At 35.0% G+C, this 17,124-nt stretch overlaps 1 protein-coding gene across 2 annotated transcripts; it reads left to right on the top strand.

The window, feature by feature from the left end:
• Window positions 1–1,618: 1,618 nt before the first annotated feature.
• Window positions 1,619–16,170, top strand: LOC107851847 (protein FLX-like 2). 2 transcript variants are annotated; one of them, XM_016696948.2, is made up of 5 exons: window positions 1,619–1,999; window positions 12,295–12,877; window positions 14,194–14,339; window positions 14,451–14,542; window positions 15,589–16,170. In XM_016696948.2, exons 2-5 carry the CDS (start codon window positions 12,315–12,317, stop codon window positions 15,988–15,990), a joined length of 1,203 nt encoding a protein of 400 aa, XP_016552434.1. In that variant the 5' UTR covers window positions 1,619–1,999; window positions 12,295–12,314; the 3' UTR covers window positions 15,991–16,170. The 2 variants fall into 2 exon arrangements, with proteins under 2 accessions (XP_016552434.1, XP_047258568.1); XM_047402612.1 differs by lacking the exon at window positions 1,619–1,999 and adding an exon at window positions 3,698–3,731.
• The last annotated feature ends 954 nt before the right edge of the window (window positions 16,171–17,124 follow it).

The raw sequence follows: 17,124 nt of genomic DNA, 5'->3' as shown, positions 1-17,124 counted from the left end.
AATTTAAATTATGAAGTTCAATCTTTAAAGTACTAAACGTTGAAACCCTTTATATGCAAAAGTTGTGAATGATCATTTCTACAATTTTTTCTATAGTTTTAGTAAAAATTTATCTATAAATTTATATTCCGTATTGAAAATACTGAATTCAAATGAGCTCGAGATCCAAGTTAGTGGCTACAAGGACCATGTTCCTTGGTTTTCTTGTTTGTTGGGTTGTAGGATTTGGGCGCTACAATCAGGCCCACTGACAGTGTTTTCTTTCAGGCCCAGCCCAAATGCCAATATCCACAATGTACAGTCCATATGAGAATGGGACCCATTGTGGTTGGTACGATTCCGATAGATACATGACATGTGTTTGTATATAGACTTTCGACACTTCAACATGGATAATTTTTGTGCATGTTGCACCACATTAAATCACTTAGTTATGATAAATTTACATGATTTATCTAATCGGCCGGTGAGAGTAAGTATTTACCGTAGGACTCCTGCCTATTCAACGTCACTCTTGGTTCATTGTCGTAACATGATATAAGAGCCAGATTCGTACATATTTTTGGTTTGCATAATACATATTGTCAAGTTCGGGTTGTACATTTAACTTTACGCAATGTGAATCCAAATGAATCGAGTCTCCAAAATGAATATCGAACATATTACATGCTTAGATTTTAATAAATTTACGAAGAAGGTACGTACCAAAATGCTTTTTGACAAAGTCGATCCACTAATGGACCACTTAGAATATATATATATATATATATATATATATATATATATATATATAACTAGTACTACTAACTACTATATCTACAAGTATCTCATCATTTGATCACATTATTCAGCTTTTTTACGAAGAATATTTATCTATCTATCTATTTATGCGTGAGTCTGAAAAAGAATCGTATCACAAAGGTTTATTATACTCATAATCTTATCCTGCATTTTTGCTGGTGCGAGGGGTTCGGGGAAGGCCGAACCATAAGATTTATCATATGCAACGTTACCTTAGATCTATGCAAGGGATTATTTTCGCGGCTTCAATCCCTGACCTTTTGATCACAACTTTACTAGTTACTGTGATAGGTTAAACCAAACCACAAGTGTTTATTTTACGCAACCTTACCCTACATCTCTGCATGCAAAAGGCTGTTTTCTCTGCTTAAACTTTACTAGTCACTCCAAGACCGTTCTTTTACTATATATATATATAACTTGAATATAGTTAGGAGGGTTCAGTGTAGCTTGGTTGATGGGTCTAGGGGTGGGGGAGGGGGGACCATTGTCTGTTTATGTACTTTATTGTTGTGTTATTTTTATTCCTGTTGCACTCTTTTGATGTTTTTGTCTTTTTGTCTTGAGCCGGGGGTCTATCGAAAATTAGGATTGTGCAGATTTCGGTTCAAACTGTTAAACTGAACTGATAATTTATTTATCGGGTTAGCGGTTCATTTTTTTAACTTATCAGATCAGATATCGGTTTCAAATTTTTCATTAACGGGTTATCAATTCGGATGACGGTTTTTTTAAAATTTATATCGGGCCACCCGATAACCCGATAGTCAAAATATGTCCATTATAATTACATTTCCCAACTTCCCAATGGCCCAACGAATTAATGAATTAAATATTTAAATCCCATTTCCCAAAGCCCAGCCCACCGTCATTACTTACCCTAAGGAGAAAGGGATTCACATATCACATTTCATATTTCCATTTCTGATTTCACTCCGCCTTTCTCTCAAAGTCCGATAATATCAGTAGACCCAAAGACGATTTTGCTGAATTTCGTTTCTGATTTCACAAGTCAGTCACTACGCCTCTCACTCTCACACTCTCTCTATCTCTCAAACCGATAATATCAATAAACCCAAAGATGATTTGCTGAAAACTGAAGAGATTCAAGGTTCAAGCTTAACATTTGCTGAAAACTCAAGAGATTAGAGGTGGCCAAAGACGATTTGCTGCTCGGCTGTTGTTGTTGCGCTCATAGGTAATAATTTATGTTCGTTGTGATTTGGGGTTTTTGGCTTTTTGCTGTATGTCTATGTTAGTTGTTTGTTTGAAGTATGCTTTTTTTTTTGTGGTGATTAATTTGGGGTTTTGTGAATTGGAGTTGTCATAATTAAATTTTTAGGGTTTAGGATTTTTTGCTGATCTGTTTGCTGGTGTGTGAATTATGGGTTTTTTCTCAAGTTTCCGGAATTTGCAATTTTGTACTGTTTTCTGTTTTCTGAAATTTGCATAATTGAATTTCTGGTTTCTGGAATTTGTTTGTGTCTGTGATGTTGGGTCACTGTTGTTATTGTGTTGCATTAGTTGGTTGCTGTTGCTGTTGGAATTAGTTTGTGTTTTGATCGCATAGTACTAATATAAAAGCATTTAAGAAAGGGACGTGTTTTCCTTATTGTTGGGACCCTTTATCTTTTTATTCATGGCATATAGACGAAAATAAGACCGATACTTATCTGGCCAAAATCACCAGATTATAAATCTAGATGAACCGCATGCACAGGTCAAAGGGCTTGGCAAGAAATATTAATCACTACAAATAGCGTAGCTCATCATTAGCAAAACTAATTTCAATTCCATAGCACCGAAACTAAGCCAACTTGTGTCAGTTTCACATTAACAGTTGCACTTGAAATACATCATTTACATAGTTTTAGCTTCTTGAAAAATGAAGATACCAGGGATTTTGGATAGGGTTTTGTAGCAAGACAGGTTGGTATGTTTTCTGGTTGTTCAATCCACAGTTTATGAGCAATGCCCCCATCTTTTAGCTTTTTTGTCAAATTCAATATCTGGGCTTCACCCTTCACTTCAAGAGTTACCTAAATAACCAAGAAAGAAACTTGCATTGAATCTTTGATCTTCTGTAAATTCTCTATTAATAATCTTTATTAGAATGCATTGAACTGGAACATATGGGGACGTCATTTTGAAAAGTATTTCATGATTATAAGGAAGTTGCTTACTAGCTTTGGACTTCAAATTAGATATGTTTAATGTTAACGATTAACCCGATAACCGAACCGATAACAATGAAAAACCGATAACCGATATCTTAACGGTTCTTTAACCGTTTAACATATATACAAACCGATAATGAATAAGTAAAACCGATAATTTTCAAAACCGAACTGAACCGACCGATATGCAGCCCTAGTCAGACAATAGAAATGGTAAATAAAACGAATCTATCCGAAAAGTAGTGAAATCTTCCAACACTATAGTTGCTTGATCATTTTCTGTAGTCTTTGATGTGTGAACTTTTTTTTTTTTTTTGATAGATGGGCAGGCAAAAAAAGAGAAGAAAAAGAAATGTTATTTACTCCATTCGTTTTTATTTATCTAATTTAAACTTTTCACATTCCTTAAAAATAAAAATTAATATGAGTATTTTACCGCAATATTCATATGGGTGAAAATTATTTTCTCATGGAAGTTTGTCTTAAAAATCAACCTCTCTCCCCTCCCCACCTATCATTAATAATCAACCTCTTTTTTTTTTTAATCAAAATCTGATCATTAAGCGATGACTAGATAGGTAAGCAGTAATTTCACTTTCTCCTGACTTAATTAAGTGACCTAATTAATTAATATTACCTTATTAATTAATATTATCCTTAATATTGTGTTTCATCTGTTATAACGACTATCTTCTCTTTGTTGTTCATGCAAAGAAGCACATAACCGTTCATCTTCAACCTCACAAAATTTAGGTAAGCAATTTGAATTAGCTTCACTTTACCCCCCAAACCCTCAACTACTTTGTCATATGTTATGCCTTTTCAGTTGCAAAATTATTGGACAATTTTTTTTTCTTTCTTGAATTCGTATTGCTAAACTCTATCAGCAATAATATGAATGAAATATAATTTATCCATCATATCTATCAAAGTAATATAATACAATATAATCTTATAGTACTATATATAAACATCCTAGCTATTACATAAGTGGAATGAAAAATAAATTAGAAGCATTACGTAAAGAAAACATACTAGTACGAGTAGAATGACCAATAGTAGTAATAATAATTGTAGTAGCAGTAGTATGAGCAGTGCTAATAACAATTACATTTATTTGATTAAAAGACACAATAAAAGAAGGGCCAATAGCACATAATAAACTAGTAATACACAGGAGCTAATATTTCATATATTGAAACTCAGGGGCGCACGTTAATAGGGCGCACGTTAAGCGACATTAGCTAACGTACGCCAACATCGGAAATGGCCCGAAAACGGCAGATGAAGGCGAAGATCACAACCAATACAGCAACTAAAGGACCATCAGATGTAATACTACAACAATTAGTATCAAATGGGAAGCCAACAACTCCAGAAATGGGGGTTCCTCAGCAATCTACAGTTCAGCTAGCTGGGAGGGACAAAGAGACTAGCAGTGGCTTTGTAGCGAGAATAGTTACACCGGAAACAGGGGTTCCTCAACAACTACCTACAGTTCAAATAGCTGAATGGGTATTGGGGACTTGCAGCGGCTCGAAAGGTTCGATGAATGTTCCGACGCAAAACCCCCAGGTCACTCTATGGTCTGAAACAATCTCCTCGAGCATGGTTTGGAAAATTCAGCACAGTAATTCAGCAGTTTGGCAAGATTCGTAGTGGAGTTGATCACTCAGTTTATGTTGATGATATCGTTATCACCGACAATGATGAAGATGGTATCTCTAAATTGAAGCAACATCTCTTTCAGCATTTTCAGACCAAAAACCTTGGCAGACTGAAATATTTTCTAGGTACTGAGGTTGCTCAGTCCAGATTAGGTATTATTATTTCTCAACGCAAGTATGCCTTAGACATTCTTGAGGAGACATGAATGATGGGATGTAGACCCATTGACACTCCTATAGATCCAAATGCCAAACTTCTACTCGAACAGGGGGAGCCACTCAGTGATCCTGAAAGGTATAGGCGGTTGGTTGGAAAGTTGAATTATCTCACCGTGACTAGACCTATCCTTTCCTATAAGTGTTGTAAGTCAGTTTATGACTTCCCCTGTGATAGTCATTGGGATGCAGTTGTTCGTATTCTGTGATATATAAAGTCGGCTCTAGATAAAGGACTACTCTTTTGAGGATCAAGGTCACGAGCATATCATTGGATACACAGATGTTGATTGGGCAGGATCACCCTCTGATAGACGTTCTACCTCCTGATATTGTGTTTTAGTAGGAGGTAATTTGGTGTCTTAGAAGAGTAAGAAACAGAGTATGGTTGCTCGACCTAGTGCAGAAGCAGAATATCGAGCAATGGCTGTAGCAACTTGTGAGCTAGTTTGGATCAAACAGTTGCTGAAAGAATTAAAGTTTGGAGAAACCGGTAAGATGGAACTTGTGTGTGATAATCAAGCAGCCCTTCATATCGCATCAAATCCAGTGTTCCATGAGAGGACTAAACACATGTAATTGATTGTCACTTTGTCAGAGAAAAGATACTCTCAGGAGATATTGTTACAAAATTTGTGAAGTTAAGTGATCAACTTGCAGATATCTTCACTAAGTCCCTCATCGGTCCTCGTATTAATTACATTTGTAACAAGCTAGGTACATATGATTTGTATGCACCAGCTTGAGGGGAGTGTTAGAATATGAGTAGAAATAGGAATAATATATACAAAATCCTACTTGGAAAAGGTAGGGTCTCGATGTAATTATGTAACACACCATTCAATAATATTTTTCTCCATTAATTCTCACAACTTCAATCAACCATCCAAAGATACTCCTCAATTCACAGACGATTCAGGAACCTCGGATGTATATAGCAAAACACATTCTAAGTTATCAGATGTAAGCATTGTACTCAAGCATAGCCCTTATTCGTCCTTGATAATATTTTTACGTAAAATAACCAAAATAGTCCATAATGTATTGGGACTACTTTATTTTGGTAACATGTATTCTCAATAACCTGTAAAGACTATTCCCAGACAAAAGCACTCATCAAAATTGTAGTTACTCATAACATCCACAATACTATCGATAAACTGCATGCCCTAATTCTGTACAGAAGCTCTTTTTTTTGGGGGTCGTTTGGTAGAGTGTATAAGAATAATGCAAAATATGGTGTGTTAGTGATGCTTGTATTCGTAATGCTTGTGTTAGCTATGCTTGCATTAGTTATGCTTGTATTTTTATTATGCAGTGTTTGGTTTGATGTATTAAAAATAATATCAGTTAAATAATTTCTAAAAAAAAATTACAAAAATATCCTTCATATATATGTTGGAAAGTATAATATCAGTTAAATAATAGTGTCTTTAATCATGTTAATGCATGTATTGGGTCCATTGCATTGCTAATACCATAGATTTTGAGGTATTAGTAATACACACCTTAATACATAATAAAATTTATATCTAATGCAATTAGTTATACATAGGATACAAAAGTATACCAAACAAGGTATTAGTAATACACATTAAACTAATGCATGCATTAATTTATGTCTTTACTGTTCCCAGTCAAAAGAACCTCCATCAAAATTGAAGCTAGCGAAATTACTCATAACATCTAGACTTTTATCAATAAAACCCCATGCCCTAATTTTCCATAAATTTGAACAGAAGCTCTCTCTTTGTGTCTTTCTCTTGATTACCAAAAAAAAAAAATGCTCCCTTTGCATCGATGAGTGCATAAGAATTCACTCAAATGCACCATTCAGCCCAATTTATGGATCAAATACACCAGATTTCTCACTCAAAAAGCACCTGACTTTTCACCCAAATATATACAGACTTTTTAAATTCAAAAAAGGATCAACGAGTGCATTAAAGCTGAAACAAATGCACCAGAATTCACAATTCAAATGGTACAAAACAGCTATAACAATGCTAAACAGTAACTACAACTAAACTTTTATAAACAACATAACAAATTTTCAAAAACTAAACTAAACACAACAAAATTTTACATAATAAACCAAAGGGATTAACATTAGATTTACCTTTGAATAAATTGGACCTGCTTCAATTAGGGCTTCACCTTCACTGTTGAATTGGAACAATGTTAAGAATTTGAGGCTTTTCGGGGATAAACGAAGATGAACGAACTAGGGCTAACTCGCAATATATTTTCATTTGATTTGGAATAAAAACTCAAATATGCTAGGGACTAAAATGGAATAAAAAGAAGTTCAAATTGTAAAGCTAACTAACTAAGTGGGCTCAGTTGCAACAATTAAGTAGCCATTTGGCCATGAAAACTAAAAATTTTCGGAGTTGGAATTGAAATTGGAGTTGGAGGCAAACACGTCTTTTTTGAAAAAAAAATCGACTTTTGAAAAAACTTTTTTAAATATAACTTTATGCCCCAACTTTTACAAACTATCAAAATTACCCAACTAAAATTTACCTACTAACGGAAAAAAAACACAATTAGTCATTTTTATAAAAATAATTACATATACATGGTCACATTTAATGAATTTTAATTATGACATATATAATATTTACATTAATAGCCGTTTTCTCATATTTAAAAATTTTAAATATTAATGTTATATTAACAGATCACTGCTTCCTATATTTTAGGTAACAAATATTGTCTTTCAAACAAATTTATTTTTGGAAAAAGGATATGACATGGTCATTTTAAAACAAAATGGCCCATAATTGAAAAGGCAGAAATGTTGTAGCTAGTTGGCTAAAGTAATCCCCTTTTTTAGACTGGCTACAACATGTCTACCTTTTCAATTATGGGCCATTTTGTTTTAAAATGACCATGCCATATCCCTTTCCCAAAAATAAATTTGTTTGAAAAACAATATTTGTTACCTAAAATAGAGGAAGCAGTGATCTGTTAATATAACATTCATATTTAAAATTTTCAAATATGAGAAAACGGCTATTAATGTAAATATTATATATGTCATAATTAAAATTCATTAAATATGACCATGTATATGTAATTATTTTTATAAAAATGACTAATTGTGTTTTTTTTCCGTTAGTAGGTAAATTTTAGTTGGGTAATTTTGATAGTTTGTAAAAGTTGGGGAATAAAATTATATTTAAAAAAGTTTTTTCAAAAGTCAATTTTTTTTTTCAAAAAAGACATGGTCAAACACAACTCCAACTCCAATTTCAATTCCAACTCCGAAAATTTTTAGTTTTCATGGCCAAACGGCTACTTCATTGTTGCAACTGAGCCCACTTAGTTAGTTAGCTTTACAATTTGAACTTCTTTTTATTCCATTTTAGTCCCTAGCATATTTGAGTTTTTATTCCAAATCAAATGAAAATATATTGCGAGTTAGCCCTAGTTCGTTCATCTCTTTTAGCTTAGCTTACTGTAGGTTTGTCGAGCGAAAACGTTGTCATTTATCCCCGAAAAGCCTCAAATTCTTAACATTGTTCCGATTCAACAGTGAAGGTGAAACCCTAATTGAAGCAGGTCCAATTTGTTCAAAGGTAAATCTAATGTTAATAATTCCTTTGGTTTATGTAATTTTTTGACTTTTTTGGTTTATTATGTAAAATTTTGTTGTGTTTAGTTTAGTTTTTGAAAATTTGTTATGTTGTTTATAAAGTTTAGTTGTAGTTACTGTTTAGCATTGTTATAGCTGTTTTGTGCCATTTGAATTGTGAATTCTGGTGCATTTGTTTCAGTTTTAATGCACCCGTTGATCCTTTTTTGAAGTTAAAAAGTCTGTATATGTTTGGGTGAAAAGTCAGGTGCTTTTTGAGTGAGAAATCTGGTGTATTTGACCCATAAATTGGGCAGAATGGTGCATTTGAGTGAATTCTTGTGCACTCATCGATGCGAAGGGAGCATTTTTTTTTGTTTGGTAATCAAGTGAAAGACACGAAGAGAGAGCTTCCGTTCAAATTTATGGAAAATTAGGGCATGGGGTTTTATTGATAAAAGTCTGGATGTTACGAGTAATTTCGCTAGCTTCAATTTTGATGGAGGTTCTTTTGACAGGGAATAGTAAAGACATAAAGGGGTCGTTTGGTAGAGTGTATTGGAAAATTAATGCATGCATTAGTTTAATGTGTATTACTAATACCTTGTTTGGTATACTTTTGTATCCTATGTATAAATAATTGCATTAGTTATACATTTTATTGTGTATTAAGGTATGTATTACTAATACCTCAAAATCTATGGTATTAGCAATGCAATGGACCCAATACATGCATTAACATGATTAAAGACACTATTATTCCTAGAAAAAAATTCACATTCTTTCCAACATATATATGTAGGATATTTTTGTAATTTTTTTTTTTAGAAATTATTTAACTGATATTATTTTTAATACATTAAACCAAACACTGCATAAGAAAAATACAAGCATAACTAATGCAAGCATAGCTAACACAAGCATCACTAACACACCATATTTTGCATTATTCTTATACACTCTACCAAACGACCCCGAAGAGAGCTTTTGTACAGAATTAGGGCATGCAGTTTATTGATAGTATTGTGGATGTTATGAGTAACTTCAATTTTGATGAGTGCTTTTCAGGTTATTGAGAATACCTGTTACCAAAATAAAGTAGTCCCAATACATTATGGACTATTTTGGTTATTTTACGTGAACATATTATCAAGGACGAATAAGGACTATGCTTGAGTTAATTATGTTGTGTTACAATGACATCTGATAACTTAGGATGTGTTTTGCTATATACATCCGAGGTTCCTGAATCGTCTGTGAATGGAGGAGTATCTTTGGATGGTTGATTGAAGTTGTGAGAATTAATGGAGAAAAATATTATTGAATGGTGTGTTACATAATTACATCGAGACCCTACCTTTTCCAAGTAGGATTTTGTATATACTATTCCTATTTCTACTCATATTCTAACAGTCCCTCTCAAGCTGGTGCATACAAATTATATGTACCTAACTCCCCCTCAAGCTGGTGCATACAAATCATATGTACCTATTGTTACAAATGTAATTAATTCGAGGACCGATGAGGGACTTGGTGAAGATGTCTGCAAGTTGATCACTTGACTGATGAGGGACTTGGTGAAGATATCTGCAAGTTGATCACTTAACTTCACAAATTTTGTAACAATATCTCCTGAGAGTATCTTTTCTCTGACAAAGTGACAATCAATCTCCATGTGTTTAGTCCTTTCATGGAACACTGGATTTGATGCGATGTGAAGGGCTGCTTGATTATCACACACAAGTTCCATCTTACCGGTTTCTCCAAATTTTAATTCTTTCAGCAACTGTTTGATCCAAACTAGCTCACAAGTTGCTACAGCCATTGCTCGATATTCTGTTTCTGCACTAGGTCGAGCAACCACACTCTGTTTCTTACTTTTCTAAGACACCAAATTACCTCTTTACTAAAACACAATATCCGGAGGTAGAACGTCTATCAGAGGGTGATTCTGCCCAATCAACATCTGTGTATCCAATGATATGCTCGTGACCTCGATCCTCAAAAGAGTAGTCCTTTATCTAGAGGACTTTATATATCACAGAATACGAACAACTGCATCCCAATGATTATCACAGGGGGAAGTCATAAACTGACTTACAACACTCACCGGAAAGGATATGTCAGGTCTAGTCATGGTAAGATAATTCAACTTTTCAACCAATCGCCTATACCTTTCAGGATCACTGAGTGGCTCCCCCTGTTCGGTTAGAAGTTTGGCATTTGGATCTATAGGAGTGTCAATGGGTCTACATTCCATCATTCATGTCTCCTCAAGAATGTCTAAGGCATACTTGCGATGAGAAATAACAATACCTGATCTGGACTGAGCAACCTCAGTACCTAGAAAATATTTCAGTCCGCCAAGGTCTTTGGTCTGAAAATGCTGAAAGAGATGTTGCTTCAATTTAGAGATACCTTCTTCATCATTGTCGGTGATAATGATATCATCAACATAAACCACCAGATAAATACACAAATTTGGTTGAGAATGTTGATAAAACACTGAGTGATCAACTCCATTACGAATCATGCCAACTGCTGAATTACTGTGCTAAATTTTTCAAACCATGCTCGAGGAGACTGTTTCAGACCACAGAGTGACCTGCGCAATCGACATACAAGGCTACTAGACTCCCCCTGAACAACAAAATCAGGTGGTTGCTCCATATAGACTTCTTCCTCAAGATCACCATGTAGAAAAACATTCTTAATATTCAACTGATAAAGAGGCCAATGACGAACGGTAGCAATGGATAGGAAAAGACGGACAGATGCTATTTTAGCCACTGGAGAAAAAGTGTCACTATAATCAAGCCCAAATATTTGCGTGTATCCTGTGGCAACAAGGCGAGCCTTAAGCCGATCAACCTGACCGTCTGGACCAACTTTGACTGCATAAACCCAACAACAACCAATAGTAGATTTACCTGCAGGAAGGGAAACAAGCTCCCAAGTACCACTTGCATTTAAAGCAAACATCTCATCATAGCCTGCTTCCATCCTGTATGAGAAAGTGCTTCACCTATAGTCTTAGGTATGGAAATAGATGACCAAGCTAACAAAAGCATAATGGGGTGATGATAAACGATGATAACTCAAGAAAGTATAGTGTGGGTTAGCATTACGAGTGGAACGCATACCTTTTTGAAGTGCAAGTGATTGGCTAGGAGAAGGCTAGTCCGCAGTAGGAGCAGCGTCCGACTATCTGGGACTAATGGTGGAAGCGGACGACAATGATAAGTCAGAAGTGGTGGCACTGTAGCAGGAGACGTAGAAGTAACCGTTGTTTCCTTGAACGTTGGTTCGGGTAAGTCTGGAGATATGGGTAAGACCAAGGATGGTGCGGGTAAGACTGGTAAAGTTGGTTCTCTGATTTTTTTTTTTCCTGGAAAGTGGAATTTGGGAAGTATTTAAGAGTAATCAAAGTAGCATCTGATTTTGTGGCATTATTTTCTCAAGTCATGGGAATGTAATAGTTTGTCCTGGAGGATTGTCTGCTTGGCCTTTTGAAGAAGGGGATGTAGCATCCCGATTATTGGGATTTAGGTGTTTTTGAGTTTTTGGATCTGCTAACAGGTTTGTAAGTGGAGGGGCAAGCTATATTTGCTATAGAATAACAAAGAATAAATGCAGTCTCAATTTCCTAGAGGAACTTCCGATGCCAAGTGCTCCTTTTTTTCCTTGTGAAACCATGTGACATTGCTACTTTGCTTTTCCTGCATTCTATCAACTCCAATATATCCTGTGAAACAAGTTCTTTATTTCTTGATTTTATTTGATAGACTATATTGAAGTTTGGTTCTCTTTTGATGCATTCTATATGCTTAGTAGTTGTGCTTCTTGTTTACAGGTTCCTGGTACAATCTCTTGATGGGAAGCAAAGGTCGAGGGCCACCTCCCAACCTTAGGCATCCACCTCCTGGCCCAGGCATGGTGTATCATGATTCTTTTGGTCCTCCTATGCGCAACCCGCCGCCAGGTGATTTCCCTCCTTTTGACAGGCTACCTCCTCCAGAGGTTTTGGAACAGAAGATTGGCGCACAGCATCTTGAGATGCAAAAACTTACTACAGAAAATCAGAGGCTTGCTGCCACCCATGTAACTTTGAGGCGAGAATTAGCTGCTGCACAACATGAGCTGCAAATGTTGCATGTTCAGATAGATGCAGTCAAGGCCAACAGGGAACAAGAGACTAAAGGCCTTAACGATAAAATTTCTAGGATAGAGGCTGAACTTCAAGCTATTGAACCTATCAAAATAGAATTGCCGCAAGCACAAGGTGAAGCTCGCACTCTGTTTGCAGCGAGGCAGGAACTTCTTGCTAAAATGCAACTGCTGACTCAGGATCTTCAAAGGGCTCACACTGATGTGCAACAGATTCCTCCTTTGCTGGCTGAGCTGGAGAGCCTAAAAAAGGAGTATCAGCAGTGCCGGTAATTCTTTGGTAACTCTCTTTTTTATTGATCTGAAATGCAACTTAACAAGAACAGATCTTTTGACGTAATTAGAGCCGTAGTGGATGCTCATATCCTGAAACGAGAAGTTACCCTTTGTGTTAAGATACATTCGTAGTACACTATCCTTTAGAAACCTTTTAGCGTACACCATTGGTTACTTCCTTCGAACATTCAACAACGTGATAGTTGTATGTGTTTTTTTTCAAAAGTAATGCTCTATGACTCTCTTTGGTCCTAAACATCTTTAAAGATTAGTGAACTTCCAATCAATATGCAAGTTGATTTAGGGACTTCCAAAATTTTATAACATCTAATGTTGTCCATTTTCTATTTATTAGTTGTGAACTTATATATATATATCTTGAAACTGGTAAGTTGTGATATTGTAGATGAAAATAGCCAAGCATTAGGACTGCGCTTGTGAATTACTCCCTTCGTTTCAATTTGTTTGGCTTGATTAAGAGTGCAATGGTCAACCTAACTAATGTTCGGTGTGAATTTGAACGTAGAATCTTCACTTTTTTGAAATAAAATTTACATATTTAGAAACTACATCAAAAGTACTATAAGTCGCATTTCTTAACAACTGAAAGTATTTGAGAAAAATGTTTTCAAAGAAATATTCTTTGACTTTCCTAATAGCAACTAAGACAACAACTTGAAACGGAGGGAGTACATAAAACCTATATTCTATTGGAAAATTGCTCTCAGTGCGGCCCCCCTGACCGCATAACTCCAATCCATCCCGTTTTGATATGGCTTGCTAGTTTTGCACCTTCTTTTTTCAGTCCCAAAGCTAATATGAGCAATTTTATCCGCTTGTGCTGTGAATTGGTTCCAATTTGAGTTTCCCTCAAGGATCATGGTTCTGAATTACCCCTAGTTTTTTTCTCTTACCAAGTCGGCATCATAATCATGGATCAGATTCCAGACACTAAATTGGAACAGAGTTGTTCCAATAGAAAGATGTGACGAACAAATCACAATGAGGTGAGTATCTGTAGAATCAAATGGATATGTGGAGGAACTGCGCAAATCTCAGTGTAGTAGTCACTTCACGAATGTGATTAAAGGATTTAACTCAGTGTGCGGGCGGGCTAGTTCATTTTAGATTTGTAGTGGGTATTTGAGGTTAAATCATTTGGGAGACACTTCAAGGATGTCATACACATAGCTTATCGTATGCTAGCATTAGAGAGGGGAGAAGTAGTAATGTTTGATAATGCTTTTCAATGAATGCTAACTTCTTGTTTGATCGAGAGATGTTTTGGTTTCCGTCATTCGATTGACAGGACTACCTATGAGTACGAGAGAAAATTGTACAGTGATCATCTTGAATCTCTTCAAGTTATGGAGAAGAACTACATGACTATGTCCAGAGAGGTGGAAAAACTTAGGGCAGAGTTAGCAAACACTTCTAACTCTGACAGACAAACAGGTAGCACATCTGCTTAATCACTTCTCTCTTCTTTTTTTTTTTGGATAGTTGTACTGGCCGTTGTAGTTGTAGAAGAATTTAATAGTTACATTAATTGTAATGTATATACAGGTGCGCCATATGGTTCAGCTGGATACAATGAGAATGATGCCACTAATAATTATGCTATTGGACAAAACATCTATGCAGATGTCTATTATCAGGTTTTAATCTGTTATTCTCATGTATCCGTTAGTTCTACAATGGTTCCCTCTGAATTGAGGAAGTTGAAATGCTGTTATGTGGTTTTAAATGCTATCTTCTTATGCTTCAAGTTCTCTAAATTATGTTCGCCGGAATTGAGCTGGTGGATATTGGTACTATGCATGTAAACTTTGTGTTCTGTTTTTGAGCAAAACTATCTAGTCTGAAGATACAAAGAATGTGAGAACAGGGGAAAAAAACAAACAAACAAGGGTAATAAATATGAATTGAAAATCTTAATAATTAGTTTACCTACGTGGATTTTGACTCTTAAATCCGGGGTGACCCTTTTCTCTAACATTAGCAACTCTTTCTGGTAAGTGCCTATATAATTGCTGTAGATTCATCACTCATGGATATTTTAGATTTGAATTTCCTTTTCCATTTGAACATTTATAACTCCTAATCAACTACTTTATTTGGTTGTCAAGCTAGCCATCTAAATTTGATTGATGCAGAGTAGAAAGGAAAATTTTCATAAAAGCACTCGGACTGTTCTTGAAACCCTGCTAAGCCTTTAAAATGAATAAGCCAGAATCGCTGCAATAGCTCCTTTGTTTGCTATCATCTAGAACTACCTCTTAACAAAATAGTGTAACTTGAAACTTGCTGATGCCCAACTTATTTTTCTGAGTTGAGATGTATAGTTCAATTCTTGAAGTCCAATAGCAGAATTCTAATATAATAATTTTCTAATCTTTAGGAATTTGAAATCAACTAAACCTTTCGTTATAAATCTCTTCCTTATTTGAAATATATATTAAGTCCTAATATTTAGAAGACCAAAAGTTTCAAATTTTCAATTTGTGTAATTTCGCAAATTTTAAAAGATTTTATGTGTTGCTTATTTGTCAGGTCGAAGAAACAACAATTTAGAAGATTTTATTATGTATTGACTAATATAGGTTCTTGTTTCATCGGAACAGTGTCTCGTGTGAAAATGTTCTTTATTATTATTTATTGCGAATGCCAAAAGCTGACCGTATCTCTACACTTTACATGGCAGGGCAGAGGCTCCCTGGCAACAGGGACTAATGTTGGAGGAGTTCCTGCAGTTACATCTCCACAAGTTGGAGCTCAATGTGTGCCCCCGTCAAACAGGCCTCCTTATGATGGACAAGGGGGACAAAGGGGATCAGGCGTTCCTGGTTTAGCAGCTTATGAAGCTCAAAGGGGGCATGGATATGATACAATGAGGGGAACTGGGTGTTATGAAGCTTACAGAGATGGATATGGGGCACCTGCTCAGAGAGGATCTGGCTATGACGGATCATCCAAAGGTGGTGTTGCAACTCAAGGACAGGTAGCACCTACAGGAAATCCTCATGGGCCATCTACCTCACCTGGTCTTGTTGGTCCTGGATATGATGCGTCGAAACAAGGTGGAGGAAATCCAGCTCGCAGATGATTTTCAGCTCTATTTTTGTGTTATTTCTTGAGGAATATTTTCACTATTACAAGTCTCCTTAAAAATCTATTCACTGGTTAATGTTAAAGAAGGAAATCTTGCTCGTTGATTGATGAACTGGTTCAAGTTAACTATATTTGATGTTTCACATTTAGAAATATCTAAATTGAGGTTGGTTTACTTTTTTTTTTTTTTTTTAAATATTCATAGAAGCTGCTGATTGTTGATTGTGAGAGAGAGCCCCTTCAAGCTAACATCGAAAATGGAAGCAATCTTTTCTTATGCATACGGTGTCTTGGATTGAATGACATCGGAGTTCTGCTTATTAATTGCTACAAAAGTGAGAGACCACAAAAAATTATTTCAACAATTAAATTCAAAATCGATCCAAAAGTGATTTGAACACCCTTCGAAAGAATTTTTTACCCTTTATTAAAAAAACTCTTTTTTAGTTAAAATTGTCTTTTCACTATTTTTCTAAAATATATGGTAGGAGAATTAATTAATATTTTTTTTTTCTATTGTTAAATTAAAAAAATACTCCTATAAATATTGAAATGTACGTTAATCTAGAGAACAAATCGATTTGTCTATTGGGAGAATATGATTGATGCTCATCTAACTTTATTTTATTGCATGTCTAGATTAGTAGATGATTGATTTTTAAACCCTCAACTTCTTCACTATTTTTGTCAGCATAATAGAATTCAACATGTATGTATGTATATATATATAATAGTGATCATTCTTTATGGTCAAAATTTTCGCCCAGACAAAAATTAATTGGATCAAAATCGAAACTTTATGATCACTATTATATTTTTTTTTATAGTTTACAGTTCGTAGATGAATGTTGATTGACTTTGAAGTATTTTTGTGTAAAGGTTAGGTTTAATTGTTTTGTTTTGATATCTTTATTATCTTATTGTTTTATTTAAATTACAGATGCTAGATGAATGTGGGTCGGCTTTGAAATTTTTTTTTAGGTAAAGGTTAGGTTTAATTGTGTTGTCGTAATATCTCTATTAGTTTGTTATTTTGTGGTAGTTTACAGTTCGTAGATGAATCTCGATCGGGTTTGAGAATTTTTTGTGTGTAAAATTTAAGTTTAATTGAATTGTTTTGATATCACTT

This window comes from Capsicum annuum, chromosome 1 (genome assembly GCF_002878395.1).
Source record: "Capsicum annuum cultivar UCD-10X-F1 chromosome 1, UCD10Xv1.1, whole genome shotgun sequence".
Classification (NCBI taxonomy): domain Eukaryota; kingdom Viridiplantae; phylum Streptophyta; class Magnoliopsida; order Solanales; family Solanaceae; genus Capsicum; species Capsicum annuum.
This window is presented reverse-complemented; position numbering and strand designations above follow the sequence as displayed.